Raw genomic sequence first — 16,756 nt, 5'->3', positions numbered from 1 at the left:
ACTTTTATACAAGTTATAATTTTTTTTTATTGTTAATATTTACTAATAACTTGTTATATAACTGTAAATTATATAAAAAATGATAAAAATTAATTTTAAGCAAATTTGTCTAAGCATTCACAATCCAATCATTTTGACTGCTTTTGGGCAATATAGGTATATGCTAATTTTCCCTCTTTCTAGTGCTAAGAAGAAAAAAAACTAAAAAGTTGAAACAGCAAGGTGGTGTACGCAAAGAAACGAAAAACAGTAGCGGTTGCCATATCAACGCATGCGCACTTTTTACTATTACTCTTGAACACGGTTGAAAAAAAAGTGTCCATCTAATCGAAACCAGGACCCATTTTGGCTAATAATAAACATTTTTAAAGTAATTTAATGAACACGAAACTCGATATTTAAGAAAGGATTATTGAATGAATATTTCTATCATATTTAAGCTTTATTTCTCGAGATATTGTAAGATTATATACTATAGAGACCTTCTAGTTTAGCTTTCCTCTCCTTCTCCCTCGCTTCCTCTTCCGCTTGTTGGGCAGCTTGGCTCTTCGAACTTTCACCCTGAGGTCGAGTATCAGATGCTTTCTCCAACACTGCGCATGCTCTCAGAACATACACATTTACCTGGAAAAAAAGAGATGGAATCTCATTACGATAAACGACAGCTTGAAATTAAAGTATTGTGCGGCTTTGAGGAGAACTCCTCCAGACTGAAAGTCTGGAGCTGTCTGTTGCTATGGTAACAAGCAAAAGCACATTTCTAATAGGGGTGGAATGAAGGTGTCGATTGGCTTACTCACGCTGACCCATGCCAAAATCAAGACAAAACTATTCACCTCACATCCCTATTCGAAGTGACTTTTCCTCGTAACCATGGTACCCGCCACGACGCGAGACTGGTGTCTGGAGGAGTTCTCCTGAAAGTCGCACTGTACCCCATCGGGAAGCTGAACTTTTGCGAAATGGAAATTTCAGTCATACATCACAAATTAAAACGAGCAAAACTGCATATCCATGAAATATAATCGGAAATAATATCAGTAAATTTTTGAAATCATAAAATAAATGAAAATTAAAAGACAATGTTTTCGACATATCCAACATCGGTTGCAGTAACTAGTGGTTGTTGTCCTATTGTGATAACTTTTTTTAGATATTGTGATGCGCTGCCATATAGTGTGATAGTTTATTTTAAAATTTATTTTTGTGAATTTATTTTATTATCCACAACACCAACGATTTAAAAATAAATAAATAAAAACTATGGATACGGGAAAGGGAAAAAAACCTCAATTCAAAATATACAGAATCATGTAAAAAAATGTGCATTGATTGATTTATTTATTATCTAACTCATCTTCTGTTACTCTTTTTAAGCGCAATTCAAAACATACAGAGAAATATTAAAACACTATTGGAATTTGAATGCTATAGAAATTTACTATGTGATCCATTAAATTCATCAGAAAAGTTTTTGAGAACGTAGCAGTAGTACACATTCAGAAAATAAAAGCTTCTATTATGTTCTGTCTGGATACCTCTTTTTTCAACGTGTGAACAGGAGGACAACCACAAAATCTTATCAAATATGTTTCCTTATGAAAAGATAAGAACTTCAGCCAATCCTCTCCTAGATAAGTCCTTGCCTTCGAGGAGAAATAGTCTTAGAGAGAGCATTTTTTCCTCCTGCAGACAGACAGAAGATTTAACTCGGTAAAATCACGTGACAGGACTCCTTTGTCGACAATGAGCGTGCAAGTGAATTAGACAAATCTTGTATTTTCGATATGCTCTTGCAATATAAACATAATTATGATATCAATAATGTGAACAAAAAAATATTCTTCAGCAAATTATATGACTTAAAATATAAGCGATTGTTGATTACAAACAACATAAGATAATAATAAAAATCGCCTCATTACAGTCACCCATGGGTGCTTTTTCTATTCTGGATTGACATTTCAAATCATGGGTTGCACAAAAGATGTTTGTCGTCTGATTAATTTTCATATCCTCCTTGCCCATGTACGTATTTTAAAATACTTTTTCTTCTTCAGCATTCATATTTATATTGAAATCACCGTCAAGCCAGTCATTATACGTTCATAATAAAAAAAGAATATAAAAAAATACATTACATTATTAATATATCAATACACTAAAAAGTGCCTGCTAGTGAAAATAAAAATAAAAACAGCAGCGGTCGGCATAGCAACGCATGCGCACTGTCTACGATAACTTATGGACGCCATCCATTTAAACCAAGACTCATTTTACCAATGGGTAAGAAAAAAAGAAAAGAAAAAAGATCCTTATTTTTGAAAAGAAAAGATAGCTTGAAAAAGAACGGTTGCTTGAGATATACGAGTTTAAAGAGCATAAATGTTGTCAAGTAACAACAGTTATGAAATCAAATTGCTATACTCAGAAAGGTTTTGTTTTTTGAATATGGTAAAAAGCTTTCAAAAAGTAGCCATCATAGTATTCAACGCGTGTTTTTCTCCTTCTTAGCAGTGATCTGCTCTCTCCACTACTACTACAATCTCCGCTGTAAGCTCCAAACAGATAAATAGAAGAAATAACAGCTATTTTTCCATAATCACTTTCCTTAAGGCACGTACAAGGGAAGGTCGATGTGTAATAAACAAACAACATACAATATTAAATATAACTGTCATAAAAAGATCTTTTGCTGACAGTGTAATCCTGATGTTATGTCAACCGTTTTGATCGATGAGACAACCTCTATGACACGTTGGCTTCCTCTGATTATAAATGTTTTTGAAGAATCCTTTCTTATTAATTTATTGATCACTATTCGGGGATTTGATTTTTTTTTTCTGAAAATTTATGTGTTAATTGGAGGCAGCTTTATTCGCCGATTTTCGTTTTGCACCGAAACTTGAGGAACAACTTCATTGGGAAGGAATTAAAATATTAAGGTGATAAAAGAAAATTGAAACATAAAATAACAAAAGGGTAAATGACTCTTAAACTTTACAAAAAATGCTTTCCCCTCTTGATGAAATAATTATTGAATAAAATTATAACTTAGTTTTATATTTGAAATATTTTATTCTATATTTTTTTTAAATATTATAACTTCTTTTTTGAAAATAGTATAATATTTTGAAAATAGTATAATAATATTTTGTTTTATACTTAGGGAGAAACATTATTCTATATTCTCATATATTTGAAAAATATAGAATACTTTATTCTCAGCTTTTAACATCGGTTCCAAACTGTGTTAAAGCATGCACTCTATTATGAGTTTTGAGTGAGACATTTTGTGTGGGAATTCTGTAAACGAGGTTATTCGTAGGATAATAATAGGGGATCCTGCTCGCTTCCGCTCTCCAACCCTCGCGATTGCTTTCGTCATAATTTTTGTTGACAACAATCAGATGCATCAATCAAAAGTAAAAATTTCTCAATTAAAAAATATTTCTGTTAATAATGATTTGGTTTCTAACCCTATTCGGATAAAATGTAAACATTTTGCTTGGTCATCATTGCCAGTCCAAGCTTAACATAAAAATTTTATTTAACTTTCGGTAAATGTAAGAGTCTGTGAAATATTTTTTCTCTGGAAGATTATTTAGTAACTGTATGAAAAGTTTCTTAACAATTTTAAAAAATTATTTTGTCGAGCTCAGTTTTTGTCGCATGAGTGAAGAAGTTTATTATGGACAACCCCCCCCCATCTAATTTGTTAAATTCGTTTACGTCGTATACTTAATTTATATTTAATATTTGTTTATGTATTTCACTGTAACCATGATATATTTTTGTTTTGTGTACTTCGATGCATAATTAGTTTGTTTATGTTCTGCATGTCATTGTGTTTAGTAAGAGATACACGGTGAAAGAATCTTTGTGAAAGAATGTGTCACTTAAGAGAACTTGACTCGAAATAGAATGGAAAAAACATTTGCCCACGTAAACATCTCAACAACCCATCAGCATAAAGATACCCACACTCGCAAGTTCTATAGGTTGGCACAGTCAATATTTTAATTTCTGAATTTTATCATAAGAATGAATGTCAATTATTTAACAATTTATTAAGTACAAAACGGTCATTCAATATCATAAAATGCTGAATGGTCTTGGCATCTGACAAGGCAAGGTTGATTCATACCTTCGATAAAATAACGACCGACCACCCAACAGGAACATCCCAAGGTTAAGAAAAATGAGATAGTCCTTGGCCCTCCATGGGCTGTCACGCCTCTTAGAATCTTAAACAGTTGCACTATTTTAATAATAGAACAATAAAGGAACATCACTTTTAATGTCACGCCTTCCATCCTGATTAAGACCTTCAATTTAAATTTTAAAAAAATATAACGAAAATAGATGAAACGGAAAAGTAACGTAAAATATAAATGGCTTAATATTATTTAATATTATATTATAACTGTCGTTGAACAGCCGACCCAGTTTAATTGGTTTACGACAACTCGTGCTCAACTGCGTATTTTTGAACCCAATCCAGAAGACAAGGAACTCCTGGATCGAGTATTGGGAGAAATTTGCCTTCTTGGAGGATTTTAACCCACATTCACGTAACAGGAAAACCGAACAGGAGGACNGACAAGGAACTCCTGGATCAAGCAATGGGAGAAACTGGTATTCGTGTAAGACTTTTTGATGGAACTAACTCGTATTTGCGGCACATGGAGAGAAAAACCGCGAAAACCTTCCACGGTTAGCGTGAGGACAAGGGGACTCTAACCCATGGATCCGTCTACCACTGAGGATATTTCACGTCAGCACTGTGGTCGGTGGAAGCCGGAATTCGTATCGACTGGGATTCGAACCCGGTTCGTCTCATTGGAGTGCGAATGCTCCATCCCATGAGCCATCGCGGCTCTAAATAGCTTAATAGTTAAAAAAAAAAATAGTGGAAGATGACTTCATACTACCAAAGGAAAACAGAATTACCGTTAAATAAGAGATCGCTAAATACAGCAATAACATTGGTGATATAAGATTTCCGAATTTTCTTTGTTAATGGATGATCTCATCGTATGTTTTTTTTCCAGTGTCATAAAATTGCACCTACAATTAAGACCATTATCTTTTTATGTAATGCAGAGAAATCATGCAACAAAAACGAAAAAAAAAAAAAAAAAATTTGAGCGAAATCGATTAAATAGTTTCTGAGGTATCGAATTTCAAACATGCGCCTTTTTATTTCGCCGGTTTGAATTTTGTTTTTATTTCATAACCGTCGTTGAACAGCCGACTCAATTTAGTGTTGACGACTATTAATGTCAACTGCGTAGACTTGCCATTTTAAACCCAATCCAGAAGACTAGAGAATTCCCGGATCAAGTATTGGGAGAAACTTGCCTTCGTGGAGGACTTTTTGATGGAACTAACCGGCATTTGCGTTTCATGGAGAGGAAAACCACGAAGAATTCCTACGGATAGCCTGATCGCAAGGGGACTCTCACCCATGATCCGTCTACCACTGAGGATATTTAACGTCAGTACTACGAGCTGGGTGCGGAATTTGTATCGATCTGCCATCACTGGGATTCGAACCCGGTTCCAAGGAAAACGAAAGCTCTATCCCCTGAGCTACCACGGCTCGCCGTTTTTGGTCTCGATAGTAATAAATACTATTTTTCTTTCCCTAGTATTTCGCCTTCTTTATAAATCAAGTTAAGAGGGCAAACTATGAAAAGTAATACTGCATTTTACATTTCATTACATACTGCTTAGGAATATAATTGGAAATAACCATTTCTAATAATCTAATTTTTGAATGATTGTAAACATTAAATACTTATTTCAGAACAAGTTATTCAATAACTTATTTTGATAAATTAGTTTGACCCCAAAATCTTGTAAAAGTGTTTCTTCTTTTTGTAGGAAAGCTAAGGCTTTGGAATATGTTTTATAAATGAGTTGCTACAGTTATTCTTTCACGAAAAACTTTTTTAATTTCATTAATTTTATTAGGCTGTGTCAGAAGTCTCAACTTCACTCGGTCTCCTTCTTCAAAGAGATTTTTTAATCAAAGGAATCCTTTCACGGAAATTTTATTTGGTATTTTTTTTTTTTTTCAAACTGGAATGAGGCAGAATGTTCTATAGGATTTTTTACACTCGTGTACGTCCTTCAAGCAAATGAGCAGTGCTTTGAAAACATGCTTCTTTTCTAATTGCTTTCAATGTTCAGTATTTCAGAACAACTAAAATATTGACTTCTCAGAATTACATTGATTTGCACAGTCAAATGATGAGACGCACTATAAAATTATCTGTAAAATCCTAGCTATCGTGTGATACTCTATACAGCCTTATTGTTTTTAGGAAACTCTTTGCACTCGTTTTTACCTTCGCGAATGAGACGATGTATAATATAAATGAGATTATATAAATGTAGAATATTTGTTATATCAAGCATTATATATGAGTATAGTGTAATAATGAGATCAAATGATGAGAAGCACTGTAGTGTTTTTTTTTAATAATGACATGTTTTGAACGAGTTTATAGGCAATGGTTTTCTATTTAAGCATAAATATAATAGGTTTTTGTATATACTTCCTGTTTTTGTATTTATTTTTAACGTATTGCATGACAACGTTAACCAATGGATACAGGAACGTAAGCAAATGCAAACCGGTTTCATCCGAGTAAAAACAATACAGCTGTATAGTATTACCTGATCATTATAATTTTACATAGAATCTTACATTAATAATATGGACTGTATTTGTATTTTCCAGAAAAATACGCAAAAGGAATTACTTTTTTAGTTAAGAGAGTAAACTGCGATAGCATTTTTTTTTTTTTGCAGTAGTGTGCTTTATAAAAAAATGATCCTTTTGACTTACAATCGAAACAGTTAATTGTTATTATTTGAGATTCATTGAATAAATTTAAAATAAAAAAATTAATTTCGTCTTAAGATTTTCGTATCATCATTATTAACATTAATACATTTTTAATTAAAAATATCAGCTTACTGAATCAATTCTTAATGTTAATTTTTACTTTTAATATAATAACTTGTGTTGTTGTTGTTACTTTACGTCGCACTAGAGCTGCACAATGGGCTATTGGCGACGGTCTGGGAAACATCCCGGAGGATGATCCGAAGACATGCCATCACAATTTTGATCCTCTACGGAAGGGATGGCACCCCCGCTTCGGTAGCCCGACGACCTGCGCGCGAAGTCGAGCACTTTACGGTAGCGCAGTTTAACGAGGACCCATACCGCACACCCTCGGTCCCCACGCAGACTGATCCAAGTGGTCACCCACCCACACACTGACCGTAGCCAGTGATGCTTGACTTCGCTGGGAACCATGTCTTAACGATCAGTCCACTGCGGGACTAACTTGTGTTAAAAGAACAAGTTTTGATATCAGAATAGGTATTCAAAATGAGTTTGTAAAAAACCAGGTAAATTTTTTTTCTCCGTCACAAAACCGATAACATAAAATGTGATCATCACATTTTATGTAGAGAGATTCTTTTTTTCTTCTTAAACCAAGCAGCGTACTGAAATTAGATAAAATTTTCACCAATCCATTTGATTATTTGATAACATTTAGACTAAACCCTGACAAGTTGTTTAGCGAAATATTGTCTAAGATAAGTTCATTCTAAAATATTTACCCTGTACTAAAACAAGCTTCAAGAACACCCATTTAGAAATGGAAGAATATAAATTTGAGTATTGTTGACCGCTTACTTGGGTACCATAATCAATAACATGGAAGGAAGAATCACCATGGATGTTTGAATGGAATTACATAACGGAATTCATTGAAAAAAAGGTTTCATTGAAAGATAGATCAAATTTTACATATGCTTGTGAAACCTGGGACACATCTTATACGGTTATGTTGGGAACCTTTGAGAGAGAGGTCTTGAGAAGTATATTTGGAGGAATTAAAAAAAAAATGGTGTGTGGTTTACAATCTATCACTCCTATAATGACATTATTAACTTTATTAAACGACAAGGAATAAAATGGGAATCAGAAGGGACAAAGACCGCGCCACAAAAAAAAGATTTCATTGCCAGACCATTTGGCACCACGAAGGCAGACCGAATTTGGGATGGACAGATGGCCTAGGAAAAAACCCTTTGATCTTGAAAACTAAAAATTGGAAAACGATAGCAGGAAAAGGTGAAACTGGAAAAAAACTTCTTGAGAAGACCAAGGCCCACCCTGGGCTGTCGGACCACTGATGATGATAAGTTCATTGCTATAAAAATTCTGAAAATCAACTTTTTTTTTTTATCAAACTCTTGTGAGTTGCGTCGCGTAACAAGGTGAGATTCAATGAAATTTCCCATGAACATGAGAAAGTTTTTTTTAAAACTTCACGTGGACATTCTACCGTGTTTATAGAAAAAAAAAATTATGATATTTTTTTTTCTAAACCAATACGTGAACAGCTCTGTTTACAACGTGGAAAATAGCAACAAAATATTATAACTGTCGCAATAGCCTACTACGAAGAGGAAATTGATAAATCTTCTCTTAAACAATAGATAATTTGATAACATTTAGACTCACCACTGAAAAGAAGATACTCTAATGTGTTTAGAACTTTTTGAGACACTTTCGTTGCTTCGCTACTTTGTAACACAATCTAAAACTGGGACGAAACACAGTGTCGAAATCTGAACTGTGGGGGAAAATCAGATTTCGTCAACAAAAAAGAAAAAAGAAAAAGCAAATATTTTTTAGTTACCTGGTAAAAGAAAAAAATTAAATAAAATTTTCCTTTAGCAGTGGATTCTTCGGTTCAGAATTTAAATTTAAAACTCACACTCTTTGGCGTAAAGGGAAAATTTTTCCCGGAAGCAATTTCGTAGTTCCACAGCTATGGAATAAAAATCTAATCGAAGAAAAAGAAGGCAACAACGGGGAAAGGGTCGGGATAGCCTGGTGGGTAGGACAGTGGGCCCAAGGGTCGTAGGTTCAATCCCCGCTGACCGAAAACTCCCAGTGTAGTAAATGGTGACTGATGCAAGTTAAATCTGTCGAGTCTCAAAATCCGCCACGCTCCCATAACACATCATACCCCTGAGGGTACTGATCCAGGAGTTTCCTCGTCTTCTGGATTGGGTTCAAAATGACAAGGCTGAAAAAGTTGAGCATGAGAAGTCGTAAACCCAAAACCTGAGTCGGCTGTTCAACGATATAAAACAGTCGGGGAAAGGAGTCGTGGTGGCTCAGGGGATAGAGTGCTCGCCTCCAGAAGAGGCGAATCGTGTTCGAATCCCAGCGATGGCTGATCGATTCGAATTCCGTAACCGCCTCACGCCGACCACAGTGCTCACGTAATAAATTCTCAGTGGTAGACGGATCACGGGTGAGAGTCCCCTTGCCGTCAGGCTCAGCGAGGGAGGTTTTCGTAGTTTCCCTCTCCATGTCACGCAAATGTTCCATCAGAAAAGTCCTCCGCCAACTTGATCCGGGCGTTCCATCGTCTTCTTGAACGGGCTCAAAATGACAAGGCTAAATCCAAAATATGTAAAATAGAGTAGATGAAATGCATTTACCTGTTCTTGCTTGTCTTGTTTGGGGACGTCTAGCAGGAGCCAGTATTGGGCGTCTAGTTGGATGACTTCCTTGACGATTCCTTTGAGAAGTGCATACCGCCTGAACACGTTTCTCTCCACCTTCGAAGATTCGTACTTCTCGTGCAGTCCAGTCAGAGCACCCTTCACAGTGTTATAAGACACGCTCACTTTACCAGCTACTAGTCGCAGCCTGTCGTTTGTTTGGACGGCCCCCTCCCTCGTATTGTCTGCAAATATCAAACATCTATGCTTAATAAAATACTACACTCCCAACCATTAGACCCACTCTATGTAAAATCTTAATTATCATCTCATACTCTATACAGCTATTGTACGAGACAGTTTGCACTTGCTTACGTTAGTGTATTCAGTTGGTCAAATGAGACGATGCATAATATAAATTTGACGATATAAATGTAGAATATTCGTTATATCAAGCATTATGTTAGTAGATATAGTGTAATAATGAGATCAAATGATGAGGCTCACTGTAGCGTTCTAATAATGACACGATTTGCACACGAGTTTATATTCAATACTTTAATATTTCAACATACATGTGTAATGGGTTTCGGGAGATTTTTTAATCTATTTGCGTATTTATTTTTAACGTATTGCATTACAATGTTAACTAATTGATAAAGGAACGTAAGCAAGTGCAACCCAGCCGCGTCAAAACAATAAAGCTGTATAGAATATCACCTGATGATAATTAAGATTTTACATAGAATCTTAGAGTGTGTCTAATGTTTTGCCAGGAACTGTATTATCAAACATATAGTAAAACATACAAAACAAATAAATGGTTTTGATGGTTTAATAATGGCTTTAATCGAATCAATGGCTTTAAGGTATTCTGAAAAAATTACCAAATTGTATCACATATTATAAATCCTATTACCAAAGTTTTGTAAAAATGACCGAGCATTTTGTTGTTGCCAATAGAGCTAGAAACATGGTAAATTTTACCATATTCCGGTCGTTTAAATCATTCTCTGGTGCATTCTCCTAACCAGTGTCTGCTGCAGCGCCATGCTACATTTTGCAAGCAGAGAGTAAGTGTTGCGTTATATAAAATGAAAGCAGTTTGAGCTATGTTAACTGAAAACAAGTAGCGTAACATTTACTGAAAACACGTGATGATACTTAATTGAAAACGTATGAAACAATGTTAACCATAGCCGTAGTGGCTCAGGGCATTCCAATGAGGGGTTTCCATCCCAGCGATGCCTGATCGATTCGAATTCCGCATCGGACTTGCACCAACCACATCGGTGACGTGAAATATCGTCAGTGGTAGACGGATCATGGTTCCTTTGCCGTTGGGCTAACCGTGGGAGGTTCTCGTGGTCTACCGCTCCATTTAAAGCATAGGCGGGTTAATTGCATACAAAAAGTCCTCCACTAAGGAAAGTTTCTCCTAGTGCTTTGTCCAGGAGTTCCCTTGTCTTCTGGATAGGGTTTAAAATGACAAAGCTACAGAGTTGAACATGGGTGGTCGTAAATCCGAAATTGGATCGGCTGTTCAACGACAGATATGAAAAAAAAATGAAACAACAAGTGGTTTAATGAAAATAAGCAGAGCAGCGCAAACTAAGGCTGCTTCGTTAAATATAAATAGAATCAGATGAAATAAAGCACAACTCATTGTCGCTGCAGACATTTATGCAGAAAAATACATTATGTTGATAAAAAAAATTATAAGAAAGTTGCAAATCAATTTTGAAGTGATTCTTTCGTTGCTAAAGTAGATGATTAGAATTTTGGTAATGTATGAATAAATTAGTTTGAATTGTAGAAACATTTTTTTTGTTGTTGGTATGTTTAAGAAACTGCTGTGGGAAATTAAATAATATTATTCATTCGTTAAAACCAAAAGTGTTCGGCAAAGCAAAAAAAAAAATTAAAAATCACTCATTTGAAATATTTCTTTCCGTAGAGTTTAAATGAATGCTTAAAATGGATTTGCATTAACAACGCAAAATTCATCAAATGAATTTTAATTGAATTATAACCAATTATTGCAAAGAAAAGTTGACTCCCCTTCATAAAAAATAACTTTTGATCGTAAAATTTTTCATAGAGTTTTTTCTTAGAGAGCTACTTCAAATATTAAATATATTAAGGCTGTTACTAAACCTTTTGAATCCGTTTATTTAAACTGTCTTGAAAGAACAAGTTTCAAGTATAATGAATGCATATAAAGTGGGTTGGAAAAGCATGAAAATCTCGAGGAATGCGATATTTTCAGAAAATGGATTCTTCGATCATCATTTTACTCTCATTTGACCTGCAGGTTTTTGTATTTTAGTTCACAGATGGCGCTGTAATCACAAAATGAAATTGGGAACATAAATTGTTTGCAATGAAGAAATAAGCGGAAATACAAACCAAACAGAAAGAAGTATTTTAATTTTTTTTTGTTGTTAAAATTCAATTCCTTCTGTTATATGAAGTATGCCTATTCTTATTTAATTATCATTTAACTATACTTTTATGTTATTTTTTAATTATACTTTTAGTACGCCTATTCTTATTTAACCAGGACGTTTTTTTAGTTAGTTTTTTTTCCAATTCACCTGAACAACAGGAGGTCACATTCTCTTAAAATTCAGCGCTTGATATATTGAACAACATTTCAATTTTATCTCTAATACTTTACTGTTTTTTTTTTTTTAATTGTATGCCTTTTGCATGAAGTTTTCTATGTTAAAATATAATTGGATTTAACCTCGTTGGCTGAGGTTTTTAATGACAATGAAAAACTATGAGAGAAATAAGAAATTCAAGTCTAGTAAACTTCAAAAAGCATTTCTAGAATATAAGCAGAGGGTATTATTTACAAAACTTTTGTTTAAAATAATTTTTTCTGTCAATAATTTGTTTGTCCCAAGAAAATCTGTCATTTTCCTGGCTACTTTTATTTAGTGGTTTATAACCAAAATAGATAGAGCCAGCAATCAATATCATACGCTAATAGATTAATTAGATTCTCTCCTATATGAACATGTCTTGTTGCACGAATAAAGAACAAATTTTCTGGTTCAAAATCTATTTCAAAAAATTTTTCAATATGAGTAGGTTCTTGTGTTGTCATTTTCCTGGCGTCTTGAAATCATTAATAACATAAACATAGATTTAGATTTATCTGAGATATTTTAAGAAATCCTGTTCTTTTCTGCAGAATGTAAACGTCTTAGGCCAAAATATTAAAGTAAAGTTATAGGCTATAAAATGGCGAATTTGTCAATATCCTGGCTTATGAATTGCAGGACATTGAAGTGATACCAGAAATTCTTTTGAACTGCTAATACTGTAAGGAGGGAGAGCAAATATTAACTTAATACCAAGTTTATGTATGATTGTAATATGGTTCGATGTTATCAAAGTTATTTATTTGTTAATGATTGATTATTATACACAATTTTATTCTGTTCATATCATCAACAAAAAAAAAATGTGATTCTTTCTACAGTGGATAAAAAGAATTAATTTAAGCAATTTATGGTCCATCTAACATAAAGGCTTAAGTTGAATTACTTACTATTAACTTAAAATGACTGATTTTTAAACTTCTAAGCTATAATCTCATTTTCCTGGCATTCAAGATTTGGTGAATTTCTATTTTATTTTTTTTCTCGAGCAGATGTCAATAAACTACACTGATCTCTTTAATATATTAATAAATGTAACTAAAGAAGTATACAAAAAATTTTTAGATTATTTTGAAGACTAAATTTGAAGAAATTTTTTGGTCCGAATTGTTTAAAAAGAATCACCTATATATATATATATATATATATCAGTCGTTAAACAGCCGACCCAATTTTCAGGTTTACTACTACTAATGTTCAATTCCATAGCCTTGTCATTTTGAACCCAATCCAGAAGACGAGGTTTGTTACGAGAGCATGGTGGACTTTGCGACTCGACAGATTTAATGTGCATCAGTCACCATTTGACTACTCGGGGAATCTTCGGCCGGCTGGGATCGAACCCACGAACTCTTGGACATGGACCCAGTGTCTTACTCACCAGGCTATCCCGGCCCGGTATATATAGTTAATTATTAAATGGAATTAATTTGTTATTTTATCACTTACTTATTTCGTGTAAAAATTGAAAATATTTGAATATCTATTGAATTTGGATATCTACATAGCGCCAATAATACAAACTATTTAATAAATAATTAAGCGAAGTATGTCACTTGATATGTTATTTTGTAACAGTCTTTGAACAGCCGACCCAATTGTTTGGGGGACTTACGGCTACTCCATAGCTTTGTCATTTTGAACCCAATCCAGAGGGAACTCCCGGATCAAATAGTGGGATAAATGTTCGTGTTTTTGATGGCCTTTTGCGTTACATGGAGACCACGAACACCTACCACGGTTAGCCGGGCGACAAAGGGAGTCCGTCTGTGGATATTCTAATTAGTCAGCACCTTCTGTCGGATAACGAATTCGTATCGACATCGCTGGGGGTTCAAACCCGCTTCACCACATTGGAAGGCGGCTCATTTTGCCGACACCTTACTTTAAAAAAATAAAAGCAAGATTTAATTTTGAAAGGAATATAATTGTTTTTCCAACCTTAATAAACGCCTCAATAAACAGCTGATCTGTGAGGGAAATATTCCTCCACTTTCAGTCGTGTAAAATTAATATCTTATTTCTTTTCAGTATTTAATTGGATTTCAGATTCATGTTTTGCATTTATTTTTAGAGAAGGATATTCGGTAGGGAATAATTGAAAAAAGACAATTCATTTCAAGTTGCCTCTTCAAAAACACCTTCCTTATTAAAATATATTAAAGAATGAGTATGAATGTTTTTTCTTAAAAAATAGTGTTAATTATATCTGTTTTTTTTTCTTCTTCTGAAAGTTTCATAATATGAAGTTAACTTTTAGAAGAAACAGATACATAAATATAATGAAACATAAATACAATGAAATATAATGATACATAAATATAATGGAAAACATTTTTCTTTTCTGATTTAAATATTACGTCTCATAATGAATGCTTATTTCATTTATTCATTTTTTTCTTTTCTTCAAGAATTGTCCATACTCAAACATAACGAACCCCTCACTATACATTTGTTGTTCAAAGATTATGAGCACCATAAGTCACACACTTATATTTAACAAAATCAAAATATTTTACAAAATCGAAACTGAATGATTGACTATTGAAGTCAAAAATGATGAAACATCAAGAGGAACATTTTCATCAAATAGGTCCAAATATTTCTCAATCAAGTGGTTGCGATGGTATCTTTAATCGCTTCCCTGATTATCCCCGAGGTCAATATGTTTATTCGGCCGGAAGCGAAACAAAAAAATTTTAATAATCTGCAGTGATTGGCAGACGTGTTTTGTACGATGGGTGATGAATTGACATAGTAAAAATGACGTTCGTAAACGAAAGTAACGCGGCTGTGATTTTTCAGACTATGAACATATACAAAGACTAATATTTCATTGGCCGGAGATAACACGGGATAGTAAATCTGATGGTTCCTTACACATAAATTCAAATTTCAACTTGTGTATTATGTTTTGTTTTAGTTCCTTGCATTTATGAATGAAATAAAGGTTGATTTTTTGCATTTCTTTTTTCAAACAAATGGGTGAGGAAAGCGGTTCATTAGCAATTCCTGTACTTTCTCTTGACTTCATTTTTTACAACTATTTAAAAATAAAATATGTATTAAGAGTGGTCATAACTGAATACTCAAAGAAACAATGGTAAAAATGCTGTCTCAACTTCTGCTAATGATCGAATAAGAGTTTATTCACTTTTATTTATTTCACGCTATATCAGATAATCCGTCTATAGAAAGAAATTTATTCCCCCCCCCTAAGGCAAGGGTGGACGTCATATCCGTCAAACTAATTACCTCCAGTGTTTTCTCCTGATGGGGTGGCATTACCAAGAAAACAATAAAGGCTTGACAAGTGTGGTCACTTTTTCTTCTAAAGAATGAGGATCAACAAAATGAAAAACATTAGATTACTTTAGGCGTGTTCTTTCATTTGACAGCGAGATTGGTTCAGATTTAGATTTCAGATCCGTGAGCTTTATAAAGTTACGAGGAGGCTCCCTACACCCCCTCATTATTTTCGATTCAACATTTTTTTCTTATAAGTCGTCGACATTTTATACAACAAGGAATGTTCGTAAAATGCACAATTATTATAATTTTATGTGAGTGTTGAAATGAATCATTTTTTAGATTCGAATAATAATTACATTTATTTGAACTAAAATATACTTCGGAATACAGATTGTGCGTTAGGTAGGTAGGTATAGTTCGTTCACCGGGAGTTGGCTCTTGGTTCCACCTCCTCGAACGCAGACTTCATTTCAGCGCGGGAGTAAGAGGAGGAATGTCTCCGTGCTTGAAATGGAGACAACCCTTCATGCGCACCAAACATAAACAGTAAATTCTTTTTCAGTCACTTACTTCGCTTTATCATCTGCTATCACACATCTCGTTACTCTAGCTCATTAAATATAGTGAGGCAAAATGTCTCAAAAAGCACTCACTATTCACTCAAAATAGAAATACCATTAATTTATGAAATATTTAATGTGAAAAATACACAAAGATTGCGAAATAAATATTTTAGTCATACGATTGCCAAATAGCAACCTTTTTTAGGATTGTTCACATTTTTTCTAGTCCCATAAAAAGCGAAATAGTATATCGTCGGATACCACGTGATGAGGGCGCAGCCAAGTACCAAGTTCTGGTGAACGATACTAGAGGTGCACAATGGTCTGGGAAATATCCCTGAGGATGATCCGAAGACCTGCAGCTCCCCTGCTTTGGTAGCCCAATGACATTCAGGCGAGCACTTTACGGTAGAACAGTTCAACGAGGACCGATACGGATGCTTCGGTGTTCTACGTTTCTAGTGTTTGCCTACAGATTGTGTTAATAAAGAAGAAATAAATCAATCATCTCTCTAGAATGAATACTTTTAAAAGTCGGCTCTGTTATTCTTTTTTTAAAAATTTGAATTTCTAACACGATAAAGATTTCAAAGGAGATGCATAATTTTTTCTTCAACTATGGATAAATGTCATTCAATCAAAATAAATAAGTAAATAAATAAAAACAGAGAAAGAAGACCTCAAAATTGCAGTAACTTTCGAACCCATTAAAATTTC

At 34.0% G+C, this 16,756-nt stretch overlaps 1 protein-coding gene across 1 annotated transcript in view; it reads right to left on the bottom strand.

Annotated features, from left to right (window-relative positions):
• Nucleotides 1–16,756, bottom strand: part of LOC107445183 (uncharacterized) — a 165,548-nt gene that overhangs the window by 9,406 nt on the left and 139,386 nt on the right. Inside the window, exons 3-4 of the mRNA XM_043050878.2 lie at nucleotides 9,550–9,797; nucleotides 483–624 (exon numbers count right to left, since the gene is read on the bottom strand). Coding sequence (XP_042906812.1) covers nucleotides 483–624; nucleotides 9,550–9,797 — 390 coding nt within the window. The remainder of the gene's footprint in view (nucleotides 1–482; nucleotides 625–9,549; nucleotides 9,798–16,756) is intronic.

The sequence above is a fragment of the Parasteatoda tepidariorum genome, chromosome 6, assembly GCF_043381705.1.
Source record: "Parasteatoda tepidariorum isolate YZ-2023 chromosome 6, CAS_Ptep_4.0, whole genome shotgun sequence".
In the NCBI taxonomy this organism is placed as follows: Eukaryota; Metazoa; Arthropoda; class Arachnida; order Araneae; family Theridiidae; genus Parasteatoda; species Parasteatoda tepidariorum.
The sequence above is the reverse complement of the archived record's forward strand: the minus strand, read 5'-3'. Positions and strand labels throughout refer to the sequence as shown.